The sequence below is a fragment of the Penicillium concentricum genome, assembly GCF_028827145.1.
Source record: "Penicillium concentricum strain IBT 3081 chromosome Unknown utg000006l_segment0_segment0, whole genome shotgun sequence".
In the NCBI taxonomy this organism is placed as follows: domain Eukaryota; kingdom Fungi; phylum Ascomycota; class Eurotiomycetes; order Eurotiales; family Aspergillaceae; genus Penicillium; species Penicillium concentricum.
In genome coordinates, this window is record NW_026622759.1 from 938,702 (window position 1) to 958,458 (window position 19,757).

At 47.9% G+C, this 19,757-nt stretch overlaps 9 protein-coding genes across 9 annotated transcripts; 4 read left to right on the forward strand and 5 right to left on the reverse strand.

The window, feature by feature from the left end:
* Positions 1 to 767: 767 nt before the first annotated feature.
* Positions 768 to 1,340, forward strand: N7517_010538 (RlpA-like double-psi beta-barrel domain-containing protein; the record flags this gene model as incomplete). The annotated part of the gene is made up of 2 exons (XM_056728261.1): positions 768 to 889; positions 986 to 1,340. The coding sequence occupies 2 exons, from the start codon at positions 768 to 770 to the stop codon at positions 1,338 to 1,340; spliced, it is 477 nt and encodes a 158-aa protein (XP_056574076.1).
* A 142-nt stretch (positions 1,341 to 1,482) lies between these two features.
* Positions 1,483 to 3,128, reverse strand: N7517_010539 (HesA/MoeB/ThiF family protein; the record flags this gene model as incomplete). The annotated part of the gene is made up of 3 exons (XM_056728262.1): positions 1,483 to 2,524; positions 2,587 to 2,800; positions 2,888 to 3,128. 3 exons carry the CDS (start codon positions 3,126 to 3,128, stop codon positions 1,483 to 1,485), a joined length of 1,497 nt encoding a protein of 498 aa, XP_056574077.1.
* A 269-nt stretch (positions 3,129 to 3,397) lies between these two features.
* Positions 3,398 to 5,162, reverse strand: N7517_010540 (sugar porter family MFS transporter; the record flags this gene model as incomplete). Its single annotated transcript, XM_056728263.1, has 4 exons — positions 3,398 to 3,751; positions 3,819 to 4,127; positions 4,201 to 5,030; positions 5,087 to 5,162. 4 exons carry the CDS (start codon positions 5,160 to 5,162, stop codon positions 3,398 to 3,400), a joined length of 1,569 nt encoding a protein of 522 aa, XP_056574078.1.
* A 1,334-nt stretch (positions 5,163 to 6,496) lies between these two features.
* N7517_010541 (uncharacterized protein) lies at positions 6,497 to 8,014 on the reverse strand (the record flags this gene model as incomplete). Its single annotated transcript, XM_056728264.1, has 3 exons — positions 6,497 to 7,624; positions 7,666 to 7,714; positions 7,797 to 8,014. The coding sequence occupies 3 exons, from the start codon at positions 8,012 to 8,014 to the stop codon at positions 6,497 to 6,499; spliced, it is 1,395 nt and encodes a 464-aa protein (XP_056574079.1).
* A 1,287-nt stretch (positions 8,015 to 9,301) lies between these two features.
* On the reverse strand, positions 9,302 to 9,529 carry N7517_010542 (uncharacterized protein; the record flags this gene model as incomplete). The annotated part of the gene is made up of 1 exon (XM_056728265.1): positions 9,302 to 9,529. The coding sequence occupies one exon, from the start codon at positions 9,527 to 9,529 to the stop codon at positions 9,302 to 9,304; it is 228 nt and encodes a 75-aa protein (XP_056574080.1).
* A 636-nt stretch (positions 9,530 to 10,165) lies between these two features.
* N7517_010543 (uncharacterized protein) lies at positions 10,166 to 10,574 on the forward strand (the record flags this gene model as incomplete). The annotated part of the gene is made up of 2 exons (XM_056728266.1): positions 10,166 to 10,280; positions 10,309 to 10,574. 2 exons carry the CDS (start codon positions 10,166 to 10,168, stop codon positions 10,572 to 10,574), a joined length of 381 nt encoding a protein of 126 aa, XP_056574081.1.
* A 1,474-nt stretch (positions 10,575 to 12,048) lies between these two features.
* On the forward strand, positions 12,049 to 12,897 carry N7517_010544 (uncharacterized protein; the record flags this gene model as incomplete). The annotated part of the gene is made up of 1 exon (XM_056728267.1): positions 12,049 to 12,897. The coding sequence occupies one exon, from the start codon at positions 12,049 to 12,051 to the stop codon at positions 12,895 to 12,897; it is 849 nt and encodes a 282-aa protein (XP_056574082.1).
* Positions 12,898 to 14,614: 1,717 nt separating this feature from the next.
* N7517_010545 (cytochrome P450) lies at positions 14,615 to 16,301 on the forward strand (the record flags this gene model as incomplete). Its single annotated transcript, XM_056728268.1, has 2 exons — positions 14,615 to 15,674; positions 15,733 to 16,301. 2 exons carry the CDS (start codon positions 14,615 to 14,617, stop codon positions 16,299 to 16,301), a joined length of 1,629 nt encoding a protein of 542 aa, XP_056574083.1.
* Positions 16,302 to 16,623: 322 nt separating this feature from the next.
* On the reverse strand, positions 16,624 to 18,694 carry N7517_010546 (uncharacterized protein; the record flags this gene model as incomplete). Its single annotated transcript, XM_056728269.1, has 2 exons — positions 16,624 to 18,315; positions 18,389 to 18,694. 2 exons carry the CDS (start codon positions 18,692 to 18,694, stop codon positions 16,624 to 16,626), a joined length of 1,998 nt encoding a protein of 665 aa, XP_056574084.1.
* Positions 18,695 to 19,757: the final 1,063 nt, after the last annotated feature.

Here is a 19,757-nt window from a genome sequence, read left to right on the forward strand (position 1 = left end):
AGAAAGATTACTCCATAGATTCAGAGTGGTTTAGCAATTACTGCCTGGGTTTATAGGAACCCATACAACAGCCCGTGAGATAGAGGGCTAACAAAGGAGTAGCAAACAAGCGCTCAATCTGACAAACAATCAAAGGACAGTCCGAAGACGGTCCGATATCCAACACTTCCTACAAGATCTACATGTACATTAGTACATTATAGAAGTCCCAAACGGCTTATATGGAACCGAGGCCGGGGTGTAACCTTGAAACCACTCATGATTAGTTGCAAATACCATTTAAGGTTGTGCTATCTAGAGTCTATTATACGCCGTTATCCCTCCAAGGGATATGTTGCGTTCTTCGATCTTCCGATTCTTCGTACATTATAATAGTGTCCCGAAGTCTGCACTATACATAGTCTGTCTACCTAGTGAATTTCGAATGTGAGATTGAAGACATGGATGTAATTGATTCAAGGTTAATGTGAAAAACGGGTGCTGCTCTAGTTCTACACATGTATGATTCCAACATATAGACAGCCACAGCCCAACAAATCTAACGAAACACTCCTTTCACTCCGGCCATTTCAGATACTCCGACTTGTTTCTTGACTATGGGTTCTGATACTCCGCGGCATTTCGATGGGCGTAAATACTCACACCGTTCGAGCATGAGAAGTCTGCCCGGAAACAAAATATAAACAACGAATTCCAGGCGCTTTTTGAAAATCTTTCCTTAACTTCACCCCCTCTTCGTTGAAAAACAAAAAGGAGACAGCCCGAAAATGATTTCCAGCGCAATATTTGAGAACAAGGCCATCGCCATGATGGCATTCCTCTTTGTGGGATTAGCCGTTGGCACTCCAATGAATCCTCACGGAAACATCACATCTCAGGATGACGACCAGTAAGTAAACAGACACGAACTTGCCCTTCTTTTTATCCCTCTTCCTGTTTGCACATTCACAATCGAGGGCCATCCTAACCCTGGTTCCAATCGCAGGGCCAGCCACGGGAACAACACACACAACCCAACCGCAGGCCAGGCCTTTGGGGGTGACCTAACCTGGTATGAAACCGGGTTGGGAGCATGTGGCTGGTTTAATAACGGGGGAGACCACATCTGCGCCGTGTCTCATATTGTCTTTGACCGTGCGAATGTAGACGGTAACCCCAACCACAATCCACTCTGTGGCCGGTTGATCCACATTCAACGGGGCGACAGAGGCATAGATGTCACTCTCGTGGATCGATGTGAGGGGTGTGGGGAATTTGACGTCGATGTCAGCCGTGGTGTTTTCGAGCAACTCGGTAACCTCGATGAGGGCCGGGTTCACACTGATTGGTGGTGGATATAGATAGAGCCATTGTTTGGTACTCCTCCCTCGGGAGGTCATTGTCTGTGAGGCGGGCCCTGAAGGCTGACAGATGGATAAAAACAGGAAGGAAGGGATATATTTTAGACAGTCATTTCATGTACCAATCTAGCGGCCTGATTCTTTAGTATTCGGGCCACGAGGAATCCACTTGTTCTTTCCATGATCGTAGTCCTCCACGAATGTCACCAATGAATCTCTTCCCATTCTGATCTAGTCCTAGGTCTTTCAATTTCTTGACGACGATTTGCGAGTCGTTCCCTAGGCGGCAGACGACGTAAATTGGATTCGTAGATTCAGGCGAGGCAACCTCGGACGGTAACCAAGAAGGTATTTGTGCAGCTTGTTGTCCATTGTCGGTCCCCTGTGACCCAGCAGAATACCCCGAGGAAAGGATGTTAGAGATAGGAATGTTGATGCTATTCTCCAGACTGCAGATTCCAAATTGAGCTTCGTCTCGGACGTCAATTATCGTGTGGGGCTGTGACGAAGCGGATGGGACGATTGGGTGTCTTTGGCTGTATTCCAGAGCAGAAATACGTTCCTCGGGACCAAGTAGGGAGGGCAGGTTTGCAGATCCACAAAAGAACAAATAGTCCATTGAGCCTGATTTGATTGTATCCAGAGTGACAGTTGCGTCGGCAGAGCACACAGCACAATTCGCCCGGCGCGAACGAAGACGGATTGTGCGGACTAGGGGCGATGAGTAGGCGGAGAATATATGCAGAGACGGGGGGTCCCGGGGACGAGCTGTAATCACATCTGGACCTCCATCAATCTCAGGTGCAGTAATGACATTGATCGCCTCCAGGGCCTGCAAGACGCCCATCGTCCCAACAACCGGCCCAATAATACCCCCGTCTGCACAGCTGACCACGCTATCGGCTGGTGGTGGTTTGGGGAACACACACCGATAGCATGGCCCTCCATCCTTGTCACCGGGCGCTCGGGGTGGGTTGTTCAACACCATCAACTGGCCCTCGGTGCGCAGGGCAGACGCAGAGACCAATGGTTTTCCAAGAAGCACTGCAGTGTCTGAGATCAGGTAACGAGTCGCCGGGTTATCGGTGCAATCGAGAATTAGATCATAGTTCTGGAAGATGGCGGGTGCCCCCTCTGGAGTGAGGTGTGTGCGATGCGCAATGTACGTGGGATGCGGATTCAGTCTAGCGAATGTCACAAAAAATGGTCAGCGCCCAGCTCGATCTTCCTACTCGGATGCACTCACTCTCGCAACGACTCAATTGCACTGTCCACCTTGTAATTACCCACATTCTTCGTTCGATGTAGCACTTGGCGATGGAGGTTCGACACTTCAACTGTATCCCCGTCGATGAGCCCAATAGTGCCAACGCCAGCACCAGCGAGATACTGCGCAGCTGGACATCCCAGTCCTCCGGCTCCAACAAGTAGAACCTTGGCCGAGCGGAGTTTGAGTTGACCTGTGGATTCAGAAAAAAACGCGATCAGTCCCACTGCTCAAGGGGGGTACTTCCCAACTTCCACCGCCAAACGAAGCCATCACTTACCTTTGAGACCAACTTGTGAAACAATCATCTGCCGTCCATATCGCTTATATTCCTCTGGAAGCAAGGGCCATCGTCTTCCTTCGCCATTCCCGTCCTCGCGCTGGATTTTCACAGTCGTGGCGGTTTCCGATTGCGCCGCTTGTTCGGCGTTTGCAAGGTCGTGTTTCAGCCCAGCAAGTTGTGCTTCTGTAGCGTTGATCTGGGCGCGCAAAGAAGCGCATGTTTCGTCGAGGGATGCCATGTTGATTGTTGGCGTCAACGCGTGTAAAAGGAAAATGACGCGTGGGGGAAATCTCAAAGTTCCCCGCGGTATTTATTGTGGGGCTCTGCGGACGAGATTGTGTAGAGGTACATGAGCTTATATTTTATTCCAACGTCGAAATGAATTCCAAGCGCTTATATGCTTATATGGAGTGTTTATGTATTTATCTCTCTCTCTATACATGCCAATGTAGCATTCTTTGACCCGCGGATATCTCAATATGGAGATGTAGACCCCCATCATCCAGCTCACTCCTTGTGCTCACTAGTATTTGGAGTCTTCTCAGTCTCCGTAGCTTCTGCGCTCTCTTCATGCATAACTTGAGTCTTTTGCAAGGTGTGTTCCACATCAGCACGTCTCTGCTGCTCATCAACAGCACCGAAAATGAGATCCATCTCCTCCAGAGTCCGGCCCTTGGTCTCTTTGAAGAATATGATAACGAAGATACACATGGCAGAACAGAAAATGCCAAACATGAGGAAAGTCCTCCAACCAATCTTGTTGATAGCACGAGGGGTGATCTCAGTGATGACGAAGTTGAACAGCCATTGCGTGGCGGCACCGAAACCGACACCGTAGGCGCGAAGGCGAGTTGGGAAGATCTGTCGGAAAAGAAACAAAGTTAGCGACTGCGATGTGTAAGGATATATATTCGAATGAATAACTCACCTCACCAAGATACACCCAAGGAACTGGTCCCCAGGATGCTGAGTATCCAATGACATATAGATAAATCATTGCAACCATGGCGATGGAGGCCGGTGAGACGGATGCGGCGTCCTTAACTGGGGGATTAGTAGCCAAAACTGCTCCTATGATGAACATCATGCTAGCCATCCACACAGCACCACCAATCAAACTCTTCTTTCGGCCCCAGCGATCAATACCGACGATCAGGAAGACACCTGTTGCAACCACCTTGACTGTTCCGTAGATACCAGTGGCAAACAATGAGGTGTCTGTCTTGCTCAATCCGACCTATAATCATGGAAAAAGTTAGGCTCGGACTAGTTTGAAAAACATGGGTATAGAAACGCTGTGATGTACTCACGCTGGCAAAGATCTGAGGAGCGTAGTATCCAATGCTGTTTGTTCCGGAGAACTGCTGCCAGAACATCAGGAGGAATGCGAGGAAGAAGCGGTATCGGTTGCTTGGCTTAAGACATTCCCTCCAGGTCAGACCCTCGGTAGCCTGCGCTTCCTCGTGGATAGCAGCCGAGATTTCAGCAAACTCTAGTACAACAGCCTCGCTGGTTTCAGGCTCATTGCGAATGTAAGCGAGCGACTTCAGTGCCTCGTCCTGGCGTCCCTTAGACAGCAACCAACGAGGAGACTCTTTGAGGAAGAACAACCCGATAAGCATCAGACCACCTGGGACAAGCTGAATGCCAACTGGGATACGCCACTGGCTTGTACCCTCGGGTACATGAAGCGCCACACCATAGTTCAACCAGTAGGCGAAGGTACTGCCGATAACTAGGAATTCCTGGAAGAGACCGGCAATACGGCCACGAGTTGCCGGGGGGCAGTTCTCACTGACGAACACGGGTGTGATACTAGACATACCACCGACACCAAAGCCGGCGATAACACGTCCGCCATAAATTAGGCCAATGTCATGGTGAGCTGCGACTTGGACCGAGGCTCCAACAAGGAATATCACAGCAAAGATCATTAGCGAGTACCTACGGCCCAGTCTATCGTTCAGATAAGCAGCAAAGATGGCACCGAAGAAACATCCTGCGGTGAGTAGCGACACCACGTTGGAGGAGATATGAGCGTTCTTTTCATCGCTGAATCCGGATGAATCAACGGGGAGGCCGAAGTCCTTTTTGAAACTTGAAAGGGCCAGGACTGAGCCCATAACACCCGTATCATAACCTAGGAAGAGCATCTATCAGTGAAATTCTGTGACCAGGTTGACCAAATCCACCAACCGAAGAGCAGGGAGCCCAGATAGGCCACCGAGGTCAGGATGTAGACCCGATAGTTCTTGAAATTGACGAAACCCATCTTGACTAAGACTGGATGATCACCCCAGTCAATATATCAGCAGAATCAAGATTGATAAGAATTGACCCTAGGAGAAGTCTGCCGTAACAGAGAAAGATAGAGAAGAAAGAAAAAGAGCCATTGAGGTCGGATAGCATACGCATTTATACACAACGTGGAGATCAGAGGGTGTAATGCCAAGCGGCGAGAGAAGCATCACAAGTAATCTCGTGGCTTCCTTGTAATCTCACCACACTGATAGACCTCGGGAGCTACCAAGTTCGACAGTCCGGGGGCTGCGGGTGTGGAGACTGGGGAAGAAAATGGGGAAATTAATGGCGGGGGAATACGGGGGTCCCACTGGATGACAATATCATCTGGTCCTCCACCCATTAGGAATGCCTAGGCTCAGGGTAGATGGCTTGATACCTTGCTCGCGTGGAAAGGTGATTGGCGTTGACATGGACGGGATGGCTTTTAGTGGGAGCGACGGCTATTAAAGTGCGGCAATCGGTGATTGGAAGAATTATATCCACGTTTTTTCCTTCTCCACAAGATCGACTTGTAGTGATTATAAGATATGGGGTTCGCTCTAGTTATCGGATGTGAACTAATTTTATCTTGTTATATTTCTGTTCTGAGTATCTACTTGATATGTCGATCATCGAACAGTATCGATGTTCCTTGCAAGATTCTCAAAGGCCGTCGGTGATTGTCTTCAGTTGCCGATGCCAGGGTGCTTTTGCAGTCCTAACCATTTATAAGGGACACCCTCGGGCCAGAGAAGTTAGTTATCGTACATTCAAGCCACATCCTCTAGCCATTGGTTGGACATTGTTTGAGTTGTCAATGGCTTTTGTTGTCTGGTCGGGGTGGAAGTGGGAGTTTGGTTCTGCCGAGACTCTTTGCCGAGCTCCAACGGCAAGCTTTTCAATTCGTGCAACGGCGGTGGTGTTAGTTGGCGAAAATCGCGGTAGTCCGGCAATTAAGACTGCCGCCAGCACATCAGAAATGGAAAGGGTGTCGAAATCTCGAAAACCCCAGTGGACCTTGCTATAAATCCTATTACTAAGAGCTAATAGGCGAAAATCTTATATATGGGAGTGATAGCAATGACAATATGATCAACTATGTGACCCTCTGGTTGTATCCTTGGAGTCTGAACGGGTGCCTTGGATCATCTGAACCAACCCCCCAAGTGGAGGAAAGGAAAATAACGACAAAAACGAGAGAAACAATAACAGTAGAAGTTGCAGGTAAACCAAACCAAACCAAGCCGAGCACTTCTGTTGAAGATGCCTCAAAAAAAGCCGCTCCTATCATGTTGAAGTGTAGCTGGCATTGAAAGGTAGTATTCAATACACTGGTGGCAGTTCAGTCGTTTCATAGACCTCCCCATTCCGGTAATCATGAACATCCAGAAGCACCCGAATCACGAAATTCGTGTTAGCCGAGTGTGAAAATATTCCATGCACTACCTTCCATTGGGTTCGGAGGGCGTCCATCTGATAATAGGAATTATCTGTCTCCACTCGATACGACATTGTCAAATCATACAGGTTCAATCCATAACCACCACAAGACATCATATGTCGGATGACGTCCCGGAATGATGCGCCCGTTCTGCATAATCGAGGATCTTGTGTCATCATCGGATCTGTCGGAGGGAGCACTTTCCCATTATGTGCGATACCTGTGAGGACGCGGCACAAATTCATGTTCCTGAGTGTGTTTCGGTTCCTATCCCAGGTTACCTTTACCTGAATTGGGGCAAGGTCGTTGGCACTCTCCTCTAGAGATACAGAGGAGCATTGCTGAGCTATCACAAGGTGGTTTGGTCTTGGTATTGTCCCTGTCGGCATATTGCTGTCGTATATGATAGCCTTGTTTGACGAGGAGACAAAGAATCCCAGGGCCTTTTCCCAAGATTTCATATAGGGGATCAATGAAACATAACCCAAGATTGTCCAGCAGCGATCGAATTTGTCATTCGGCTCATTTTTCCAAGATATGAGCTGGGGTCTAGGGTGGCAAACGTTGTCCAGCGGGATATCGAGCTCCAGCATCGCGCTTAGTTCACCGCGATATCTCCTTGTGCGGTGGAAATTATGCAGATCACTGGACATGATGTGTGTGCTCCTCAAAGAAGCGTGCTCCTCCGACTCCTGGGGGCGTTGCGGCCAAATCTCGTAAGGGTCTACGATACAGGATAATTCTTTGCCATCCTGAATGAGGTGACTTATCTCAACTTTGAGTGAGATTGTCTGCTTATGTGGTGCCTTGATCCAGGTCTTGATGACAGGCCAGGACAAAGCGAAATTTCTGAGGTCGTGTTTGTGCTGAAGTCCAAGATACACGGCAAGTTCTGCCTCATCACGGGAGTCACGTAGGAACTTTCTAAAGTTGTCAAGGTCGTCAAATGTGCGATCCGGATGGTTCGCCGCACTTTCTCCAGTGGGCCATGGTGCCTTTACTCTCCGAAACTAGCCGTTGTCAAATGGGGACAATATCTCTGTTTTCTCACCGCACCATGAGGCTCCACGGGGACCTGTGGATATTGAGATGAAGTTTCCCTGGGCAATGTGTCACCAAGATTTAGGGGAAGATTCTTTTCCTGCTTCTCAGGGTGAATATGTGGTATTCTGACAGCAGCACTTAGTCGTACCTTGATTAGATTGATCCTGGCTGACTGCCTTTGCGGAACTTTCATATCCCTGGACTATGGAATCTTGAGTTAGTGACATCGTCTCAAATTCATTTGGAAAATAAACCTTCCTGGACGTTGGGTCTTCAGAAGGCGACTCGGGCCGCTTTCTCTTGCCCTTGTTATCAGTTGGATGAACACTAGACGAGGGGCCTGTTTCTGAACTCATAATTGTACTGTTAGGAATCCTGCACTATGGGATAGATAATTGGTGATTGTCTCCAGAAGGTTTCTAGCCAAGGAAGATAATCTGACATCCACGTAGAGTGTTTCTGGTAGGTGAGAAAAGAATAGTCCGACACTATGAGAGGCCAAGTGTGGTTCTGTGCAAGGTGCAGAAGGTACACAGGAACCAGATCAAACCACAGTTGTTTGTCATGTAATCTTGAGCAGTCATATTAGCTACATGGATGATTTGAGTCTTACTGTTTTTTGAATTTGTTCATCTGTTGCAAAAAATCAGATGTAATATATATTGCGCTCACCTCAGGAACGGTATCCCCAAGGTAACTCTAGCCCTATGTTCCGCTTCCTTCTCGTTGAAAAGGACAGGTGTGGATTTGTAGAGCGTATGGTATCCGTAGAAACTGAAACAATATTTGTGTCAGCCATCTAACCTGCCTTGACAGATGAGTCGATATCAAACGCAAAGAACGACAATTGGGTGATATTGCCCATGAGTCCCACCATGAAAAGAGCCCACACTAGTAATTCCCATGAGCATACTAATGCCCACATTCCTCCACGTTGTCCCGGCATGGTTTCCATGGTGTGAGGATAAGACATGCGATGGCACATAGTATTGCACAGAGTAACGCAACGTGTGTGGGCCATATAAATCCAATATTTGGAGCGGCCAACAGAATAATCAGGACGCAAGATTACTCCAACCATACCATCAGATGACCGCGAAGATAAATTGATAGCATAATCAAGTCATTGAATCAAGAATGACCAATATACCCACACTTTATGTCAAGGCGGCAGTTCTTCGGGGATATGAGACAGGGAACCAGAAGGTGCTGGGTTCCCGGAGTTTTTTCCCTAGGCTTTTTATTAGATTGAGCAATTATCTGCTACCACATACAGTCGCCCAGAGCAATCATCAGTGCAAACCAGTGCTTTCATCGACTCCATCCTGAAACACTGCCAAAAGGGTAATGAAGACACACATAGCAGAGGTTGTTGCATGCCACACCAAATTCCTATTATTGATTACTATTGATACCTAACATTAAGTAGATCATATTCCTCGCACTTGGACCTCAGTGATACTCTCGCAAGTGAACTGCCAATAGGCAATCATTACAGACCTCAACACATAACACCACTGAATACGAGCAGCCCACACGCTACCCAAAATCCCAGGCATAGCTCCAAGTTATAGCGAGGTCGCCTGCGTTCAAGCTTGCCTGAACAGTAATCCTTGTCGCGAGATCGCAGAGCGCACGATGAACTAATCACGCGTCGTCTCATAGGACTCCTTGTCGGCTTTCCGTTTCAACATTCGTCGATACGCAAAGAGTGCTATGATACCGACCACGACGAGAAAGACAATACAGAAGACAAGCACGACCCCGCGATTCCTATTTGCCCAGTTGCCCTTGTGGCCGCTTCTTTGGAAGATCGAATGGAGAGACAGGGATGCAGAGCTGGTGTGGTGGATTATTTTGGCCGGTGCCATGTTGTTGGAAAGGCTGCAGATCAAAGGTGGATTTCTATTTCACAGCTTAGTCGCCGGTCAGACAATGCACTCAGATGCTCATTCACGCAGATGAATCAACCACCCGCGATCGAAAGGTATATGCTCACTGAATACTGTGGCTTTGCGGCTATATCAACCGACGACTCGACTATACACAGGGAATATCAGCAACGGCCCAGGTCTCGTTGTATCAGAACTACATGAATGGAGTGACGATTGTTGTCATTGACCAGAAAGAAGTTTGGACGAAATCAACGATAGGAAGGAACGTCACAATGGCGCGGGGATAGACAGGGAAAGACACCTACTATCACACCAATAACAAGACTATCGAGAGAGACGGATCTGTACCCAATGATATCAAGACTGGCAGAGTTCAATGGATGCTCAGCGATCACTCTAGCAGACGATGGTGATATTGTTGGGTGAATCTTGAGACAAGTGATCAGGCTCACTCGTATGGGGTTCGTTCATCAGAGGAACATCCGGCACACGACGGACAAGGATCATTGCCAATCAATGATGGCGACTGCCCTGGTGCCTTGCATCGTGCCTGGCCGACCTATAAGCTGAGACAGGCTCCCAATCTGATTGGATTCCCGATGATTCTCTACCATGGCTATTGCATTTAGAAAACTAAAGATGCCAGAAAGCAAGCTCCGTGAAGCTCCGATGTCGAAGAGCGAGCTCTCCCCACATGTACATGCCCATGTTAAGCTGCAAGGTCGATGTACTTTGACGACTCACAATTTAGATAGCTTGCGCATACAAGAAGTTTGGGCTCAAGCGTGTTGAGACAACCCCATGTGGCACAACGACATCTAACCACAAATGTGCAACTCTGGACACCCGTCCCGGTAGGGCTGCGTCACCTATGAATCATCCAGGTGTTCTACACTGGGCTCGTCGGGTGCCTGGTGAGAACCCGATCTGGTGTGACTGGGATGTTCTGGAGAATGGGGCACAATGCCTCTCGTATGTATACACAGGGGTAGGCAAATTGTTGGACTTGCAGCCGACTTGAACAATGCCGGCCCTGCAGAGCGAAAATCAAATATATTGTTTCGGTAATGACTTTGTGCGCATCACACCTTGGAAACTGTGTTTTGACGTCATATCTGGTAGCATGAACCGGGTCACTTATTGAAAACTTTCAAATGCTACTATTATCATTCATTTTGTCACCAATAATATTGGGGGAAACTACATACAATCAGATGTTCCTGTTGATTCGCAGATCGACGGTAAATATACCTATTTGCCTGAGGCACCAACTCTTAGCCTTCACCGAAGAGGAAAAAGATCGCATCTCAGATCCAAAGATAGTACATAGTGACCGATTTCAATTATGGTTCACTCCTGTCATGAACCCTGCAATATCGTATCCTTATGCCGTTAATCGTGTTCTATCCCAAGATGGTCTCCCGAAGGACCCTAATAATGGGCACTATGTTGATCGTCTACTAGCTACTACTAGAACGGATGCGATTTACTCCGTATCATAATCATAATTCTAACGTGAAGCCTAGGTAAGTAAGTGGAAATTAAACCTAGACCCCCTGTCAGCAATCCGACTCCTCCACCAAGCATTCTTGTCCCGCAGCCCTTGGTAGTCCCTGTCCATCTCTACTCAATGGTGCCCCAACCTGTGAAAGACCAGAGAAAGAGAACAACTAACTCCATATGTGTTGCCTTACAGATATTACTATCCATTTATCTTTGTCCTCCTCCACAATACAGCAGACGATCCGATGGTGACAGTTTAAATTTTTCCTGAAGGCCCATCACCTCGTATTCGGCCCACAGGGCACCAATCACCGTTCTCAGCGGACAATATGGCTGCAAGCCGAGACTCCAATATGCAGTATTCGCAGCATGGGGACAGAAATAGTTAAAGTATTTGGATTTAGACTATTTTAACAGGGATAGTACGAAGTATGAGGACTGCTGCACCCCGTATTCCATGAAATGGTCAGCCACCATGTGCCAGTCATTAAGTTGCATTGTAAATTCACGCCATACGTCCGCTACATGGAGGTCGTTAGCATACCTCGAGATCAGCCTCCATTTGTGACAGTCTTTGCCTATGACTACGTGGTGAAGCAGTTTGATTCTCCTATCCTCACGGTTAATTCACACTGGAGCGATCTCCCTTGAGATGCGCTAGACACCGTGTTAATCTGCATCTAATTTAGCTCCTCGGTCTTCACCCGCCTACTCCCCACACGGTATAGATCGCCCACTGCAGTTATCGCAGGGTCCAAAACCAGGGGCTTTGACTGGTTCCACGCATAGGCCAGGAGAGACCCCACCACGGACGAGGCTCATTTCAATACGAGGTTTATTCTCCCCGAATGGACAAGCGATTAAAATATATGGTGCCTGCGCATCCTGTATATTACTGACATATTCCCCTCTCACCTGTCTAGCAGCTGAAAGTCTAATCCCAACGCTCTTATTATTCTCCTTGGGTTCACTTTTCAAGATACCTCGCCATGATGTTACCACCATACGCACTTTTCCTAATTCCCCTGGCAAACGCATGGACCTTCCGCACCACCAACGCAACCGGTGCAACTGAAATCGCCCGCGGCGAAGAGGAACAGCAATGCACAAACTCCACCATCGGTAAAGGAAAGCTGTTTACCTGGGATCCTGAGGGATCTGATCTATGTGTCTCGATATACCGCGACATCGAGTGTGTTTCTAGAGCAGGATACTCTTGTGGAATCTGGAGGAAGAATGCCAGTGAGCAGTTTTTGGCTTTCGATGTCCTGCTCGAGAGCGAGATTAACGCCAAACACAAAACCTCTACGGCTTTGATATCGACGTCTACATCGGCAACATCATCCAAATCCACATCCACATCCACATCGCCAACGTCATCGTCATCTGTGGCTGCGGCATCCGCGTCCGCAACCCCCACCGAGTCTAGCGCAGCCTCTGCCGTGAATGCCAACAGCGATCCCACTAGCCCATCACTCTCCGGGGGTACTATTGCAGGCATTGTGGTCGGTGTGATAGCTGCTGTTGCCATCATCGTCGCCTTCATCGTCGTCTTCATGCGAAAGAAGAACAACAAGAATGCCGCAGCTGCTAACCAGGATGGTGGTTTCGGGCCACATGAGGTGGATGCTACTGAATCATCGATGGGCGGTACTACAGTTGCAGAAAAGGCAGGAAACTCAATTGCGGAGAAAGAAGCAGAATCGGTGCGCCGATTCAGACCTGCGCCTGGATCTCAGGTTGTAGAGTTGGTTGGTGACGAAGGGAGTGCCGAACTGGGTAGCAGCCCAATCAGTGAGATGGATGGGACCAGCGCAAAGCGGCCGTTTAACGTGGTCTAAGAGCTCATGCCTGGATATGTGGCTTTTTGTCAGCTGAAGTTGTTTTTTGTGTTGATATGTATTTGATCGAGTTCTTTTAGCAGCGAGCGAGTTTTGGGGCCTTTTTTTTCATCTGGATTTGATGTTGGTATACCAGCACTGTGTTTGGAATAATCATACATGAATAGCAATATTGAAACGTGCAGTATGGACGAAATGTTTCATGGAATATACATTGAATAACTTTCTGGAAGATATCACAGGCTACACACTTTCCCCTACTACCAAGAAATATAGGACTCAGGGTTCAAAACCCCTTTTGTAGGTGGAAATTGATGCCTGAATGCCTTATTTAGCACCATATTTTACACCGCTCTATAACTATAGTGTATGGTAAATTTATTAATACTACAGCTGCCAAAAATGAAGCTTTTCATCTACATACAAAGTGAGATATCTCCACTTTCTTAGACGGTTTACAAGTGTCAAAAATGCAAATAAAGGAATTTATACAGGAGGAATCGAGAGCAAAAGCTTTGTTTTTAACCGCTAGGAATATAGAGATCAAAGGCTTCAATTTTGACACATACAAATCGCTTAAAACATGGAGATACTACCATCTGTATAAGATCAAAGCTTCATTTTTGGCAATTGTAAACGTCTGCGGAATCAGGCTACTTTGATTACTAGTTAACTAGTTAGTTAAGGCAAATGTAATAGAAATTCAGGTAACTAGTTATTTTAACTTTTCTGCCGTTCTAAAGTCAGGCACTCAGGCATCAAATCATCTAAACGGGGGTTTTGAACCCTGGGTCTTATATGTCTTCGTACTACGGGCTGATTTACGAGCTCGTAAGCGTATAAGACGCGATAAGGATATATATAATTATTATTAGGGAGAGAATAGAATTATACAATCTTATTTTTTATTAAAATAATCTTAGAGATATAAATGAAATATAGAAGTATATAAGGAAAATTGCATAAATTATGAAGGTTATATGCTCTACAATTCTACTCCACTTTAAAAACCAATTAGGGCCCTATAAACCACTGCGGTTTAAAAGTAAAAACCCATAAACCATTACGGTTTATAGACCTCGCCCCAAAACCCGCCCCAATTGCGGTTTATGGCGAAGTCTAATTATAGTATAGTTACTTAATAAATATAAAGGAATCTATATAAACAATGTATGTTTAAAAAGGTTATAACGCTTAGTATATTTAGTATATCTTATATCTACTAGATATCCTTAAATATCTAGAGGATATTAGGTGGCATACTATATCTACAAAATTGAGGATTGCGGATATTGGGTGACCTACCATATCCACAAGTTCCGGAGAGGATATGCGGATATCTATGGATATCGAGGATGTTGCCGCAGCCTACTCAACATTACTGTGAGAAAATATATAAGTTATACATTTCGAATCCTTAGCATATTTATCTAGTTTATAACCTAAATTAGGGCCCTGGACCTAGTACTAGGTTGAAGGGTTAGACCTAAAACCCAACCCAGTCTGGGTTGGGTCTGGTTTTTACTAGGTCGTGCGGAAGACTACGTGCGTAGCTGGCTTACCGAATACGTTATCCAAAGGGGGGGGGGGGTACAAATATCAATCCCCTAAGTAAACCTAGCGATTTAGTATACTAATTTAGTATAGCAATTTCACCTTAACTGTCGTCCCTGTATACAGTCGCACTCCTCCGCCTCGTCCCTGTAGCCGTAGCAAAATGCCCGGCTTTGTGACCTATCTACTCGGCTCCCTCAGCGTGATCGTAATCGCCCGCTTGGTCTTCTCACTCGTCAAACGCCCCTCGCTTCCTCTGCCGCCAGGACCGAAGCCCGCACCTTTGATCGGAAATATTCACCAGCTCCCCAAGAGCCTCCAGTGGCTGGAGCTCTACCAGTGGAGCAAGAAATATGGCCCGGTGATGCACCTCAGCATGGGCGGACAGGCGCTCATCATCCTCTCGACCCACCAAGCAGCACACGATCTCCTCAACCGCCGCAGCTCGCGATACTCGGACCGCCCACGCATGGTCATGGCCGGAGAGCTAGTCACTAGGGGCCTGCACATGCTCCTCCGACCATACAATGACCAGTATAAACTACACCAGAAGATGGAGGCACCGCTCCTCAACCTACGCGCTGCGAGTAACTACCGCCCGATACAGGACCTCGAGTCACAGCAACTGCTATGGGACGTCCTAGGCGAGTGGGATAAGTTCGGCGACAAGGGAGTAGACTTCCACCACCACTTCAGGCGCGCAATGGCCAGCACGATCTACTGCCTGATTTACGGCTACCGACTCCAAACGGGATACGAGAAGGAGTTGATAGACGCCAAGCGTGTGCAGGCAGAGTTTGTTCGCATCGGGCAGGTGGGAGCATATTTTGTCGATACATTCCCGGTGTTGAATTACCTGCCCAAGTTTCTGGCGCCATGGAAGAAGGAGGGCGAGGAGCTGTTTGAGCTGGAGCGCCAGCTGCATATTGGGAACTTGAAGAAGGGCCTGAGTAACGGTAAGTGGAACTTTGCGAAGCATATGAAGGACTCGCCAGAGGCTGCGGGAATACCGGAGGTTGAGGTCGCATATGATCTGGGGATCCTTGCTGATGCTGGGTTGGATACTTCGACTGTTGCGTTGGACTGGTTTATCGTGGCTTGGATTACGTCGGGATCGCGTGGGTGGGTGAAGAAGGCGCATCAGCTGCTGGACGAGGTGGTGGGCAAAGACCGCTTGCCAAGCTTTGAAGACCGCCCCAAGCTGGCATATATCGACGCTATTGGTAAGTTTTACTTGTTTTGATTTCAATAATGGACAAAGTCTGACATGACATGATACAGCGTGCGAGACCCTCCGCTGGCGCCCGGTCGTCGTCCAGGGCGTGCCACATTTCACCAAGATCGAGGATGAGTACATGGGCTACCACATCCCCGCCAACTCAATTGTTCTCCCCAACGCATTTGCTATCACCCGCGATGAGACCGTCTTTGGCGAGGATGTCGACAACTTCATCCCGGAGCGGTGGCTCGTCGAGGAATCTGACAAGGAGTATACCGACGTCTGCGGCTTGAAGACATCCGCCCTTAAGGATCTACCGCAAACGGGGTTCGGGTTCGGGCGTAGAGTCTGTACGGGCCGTCTGATTGCGCGCAACCAACTGTTCATCCAGATGGCGCGCATGCTGTGGTCGTTTGATGTCGAGGCTGGCGTTGTGGACGAGGACACGGGAGCGAGACATGAGGTCCATGATATGGACTGCACAGAGGGCTTTGTGACCCTGCCCAAGCCATTTAGGTCTGCGATGCGTCCGAGGGGGCAGTGGGTGCGTGATGCGATCCTGAAGGCGGGCACCACGCATAACCTGGATCACTCCGCCATTTTGGAGGCGGCAAAGATTGCAAAGTCATAAGAATGAATAGATTACTTTTTGTAATCAGATGGCACATATGGGCAGCCACAATCTCTCGACTAACCCCTGCACACACTTGCCGCTGACGACAACTAGTGCGATTGAATCAACATGATTCCCATACATTCGGAGCCCACAACGATTTTCGGATTCTGCCATCGATTTGGCAGATTTTTCGGTTTCTGCTATCAATTGGTCTGCCCATTCATGTTCGATGCCTCAGACATCAACGCCTAGTTGGGACAGATTCCATAGGTAGATAGTTTGCTCTCACATTAATGCCATTCTCGATTATCTACACCCTATACATTCATTTTTGATCTCAATGATACAGTCTTCCCTTTATCGAACCAGAAGGAACATCCTGTGCCGCGGTGGTTAAGGCAAGACATCCAATGTCATCGTCAGGTTGAACATCTCTAAGCCATAATTTCGTATCTCGCAGATTCTTCGACCATTCGTCTGAAGACCATGTAGAGGATCCGACGATTCCTTCGATCTTGTTCTTCAACAAGGCAACGGAGATCGATCCCAGAAGATCAGGGGTGATTGTTATGAGGTGGAGATGGGCGCCGACCAGAGCAAAGCAGAAGATAACCACAGAGCAAATGATTAACACAGCGAGCCATGGACGGTTACACCTAACGATATTTTGCAGATGGGTATTTTTGGCCTTCAATTTGATGGGGCTATCCTTGATTGGGCCTGTTTCGATTTCCGTCATGTTGACAGCGCCTGTGAATGCCGACGGGCTGATTCCTAGATAAAGTACGGAATTGAGGAGCTGTAACAGACGCGTCCCAAAGGCTTTCGCGGTTGTGGTCTCAGGTGACATAGGATCGTCTCCACTGGGCTTTCCGATGGCGTGAAAAGGGTCGATAAAATATCCAATTATGGGCTCTAGGCCACCGCTCCTCTCCGCCTGGGGAAACATGCTAGTGAGCATGTACAATATTCCTTGGTTATAGCCTATGGGCAGTTCAGCGTCTCCCGGAAACTTGAAATCGAAAACGGTCCAGTTTGTGTGAAAATGGGATTCATCCACCGAAGGGCGAGCGGAGGACAGTCTGCAAGTGTGGGTGGATTGACTCCCATCTAATGACTCGCATGTCATGTTAGAGTCGACATAGGTCGTGGTGAGGTCGCATATAGCTCGCGTAATGGGGGATTGACTCCCTCCATGGCCGCCTCCATTGCCACGGTCCAATGACTCCCATATCAGCTTCCGTGCATTTCGAGTCCTTGTCATCGATGCATTGAGTGACTTCGAACATGGCTCCGAGATGGCCAGCTGGAACTGATGTCCACCGAATGAGCTCGTCCAGCTGCAATCATCGGCATTACCGGGAGATGGAGCCTCTGGCGCAGTGAAATTGGTAAAGTTGGTATGCTGAAGAGTGTCGAAGACAGGGCAGGATATGGATAAATATGAGCCTGGGAGGGTGAATGATGTGTTGCCGGAGTTGGGCAAACCAATCACTGGCACACCGACAAGGGAGGCATACGTCAAGTTGTCATTTTGGGGTATATCCATCCAACCTGTACTGACATTCTGAAAATTCTCGATCACAGGGAAGCGGATGTTGCCCCAGAGATCTTGATTGCGGTTTGCCAGCAGCGAGGCGGCTGATATGGAAGCAATCACCGGGTTAGCAATTGATATTTTGGCCATCGATATGCCTTGAGCGTAGCCGTATTGGTACTGGGTGAAAGTGTTCAAAGTGGTCAACTCGATCTGGTGACTTGGGTAACTCGGGACGATGGAAATGACCCTCAGAGAGGCCTGACCGCCCAACGGAGACAAGCACCACAACAGAACGGTCAAGATGGCAACGGAGTTCACAGCACGTAGTCTGATCTGAGTGAGAAAGGCTCCTGTGATAGTCTGGCTGCCGAGGCATTGCTCTATCAGTCCGATAGTCGCTCCTCTAGTAGTCTGGATGCGCCATGACGCAATACTTTTGATGCTGCTACCCGCAATAGCGGCGAAAAGGACTGGGAATACAGTGGGCGCCTTGAAGAGAAATTTGATGTCAGCTAGATTTGACGATTTGGAAGGGGGCGGGGCTAGGAATGGGACAGCTAACATATTGAGAGACCTCAAAAAGCTTGGAGCCTATGGAGTCTGGGCCAGCAGGGTTTCCATCGATACAAGAAACCCATATACCGAACACAGTAAAGAGCGCCGCTATAATGGCAAGAATCAAGTCCCATAGTAGACGAGAAATTCTATCAAACTGAGACAGATTGAGAGGCTGGGGATGGGACTTCTGGTCATCGATCTCGGGGAGTTCGATTGTTGCAAAATATTGGAATTCCGATGACGGCCTTGTATTTGCACGATTTTCCTCGGCTGGTACAGCCCCGTAGGGGATGTGCTTCGATTGTCTCATCCCGTGAGGGTTCTTAATCCACAGTTTTCGTAACAGCGATATGGCGGGGATCTTCTTGACTTAAGTAGCACTCACTGAGGAGTGCACATTTGTCTTCTTGTAGGAGAAATAAGCACCTACATAAGTATTTATAAAGCGGGCCTTTGTGGGTGAATACGACGCAAAGCGTGAGATAGTTCGCAATTGGGCTGCGAGGAATCCGCTCGGTGTCATGCAAAGCTAAGCATGCCAGTTCTCTATCATTGGCATTTACTAGCTCCGCGCTTGAATGCAGGTGATTGGGTATGAGCATGATATCCCAGTCCCTCAACCCGGGTTGTCCCAATACGTCAATTATTCATTCAGCCCATGTCACACTAGGTTTAATTACTCGGGGCTTGGCGAGGGGTAAATAGGCTGTTTCAGATACCCCGTATTTCGCATGTCCTTAGACATGACAGAACCTAATGTGCATGTCGAGAGACTGGATGGAGATCTCACACTATTCCTCAAGACACGTTGTGAGCAAAATTTTCATTAGTAACCAGCTTCTTGCGGAGTATGTTGACGAGTAATCGCTTTCGAATCAAACCTGATGCAGGACATTCCAAGTAGTTTCAAGACTCGCCCGGGTGAAACTAGCAAGGGGGTGAAAAGAACACCCAGGGACTATGCTGGTGGCGCTAAAGATGATCATGCTTGGCGGGCACAATTATTAGAATTCAGTCTCATGTTACGAGGTTTTTTTCTCATGTTGTATTTTTCATTTTGGTGCTCATATTTCGATCAAATTGTCACTGTCTCGGGAGATCAGCGTCTGGTACCCATCTGCTCCGTAAAACTATACTCTATTACAATTTAAGGATTGAGGCACTCTAAATAAAAGTTAGGGTAGTACAGAGTATGTAGCAGAGAATGCCTCCCATGCCAATTTACAAACTCCCATCACCATCTTTGTGCCTGGTTTAATCACCTCTCATTCTATGGTGTCGGTACGAAAGGCTCCAATTTACGCGAATGGCTTCTAATTGTCCCAGAGTCTATCCATACACGTTCAAAGCTTGGACGGTAGCAATGGCCAAAA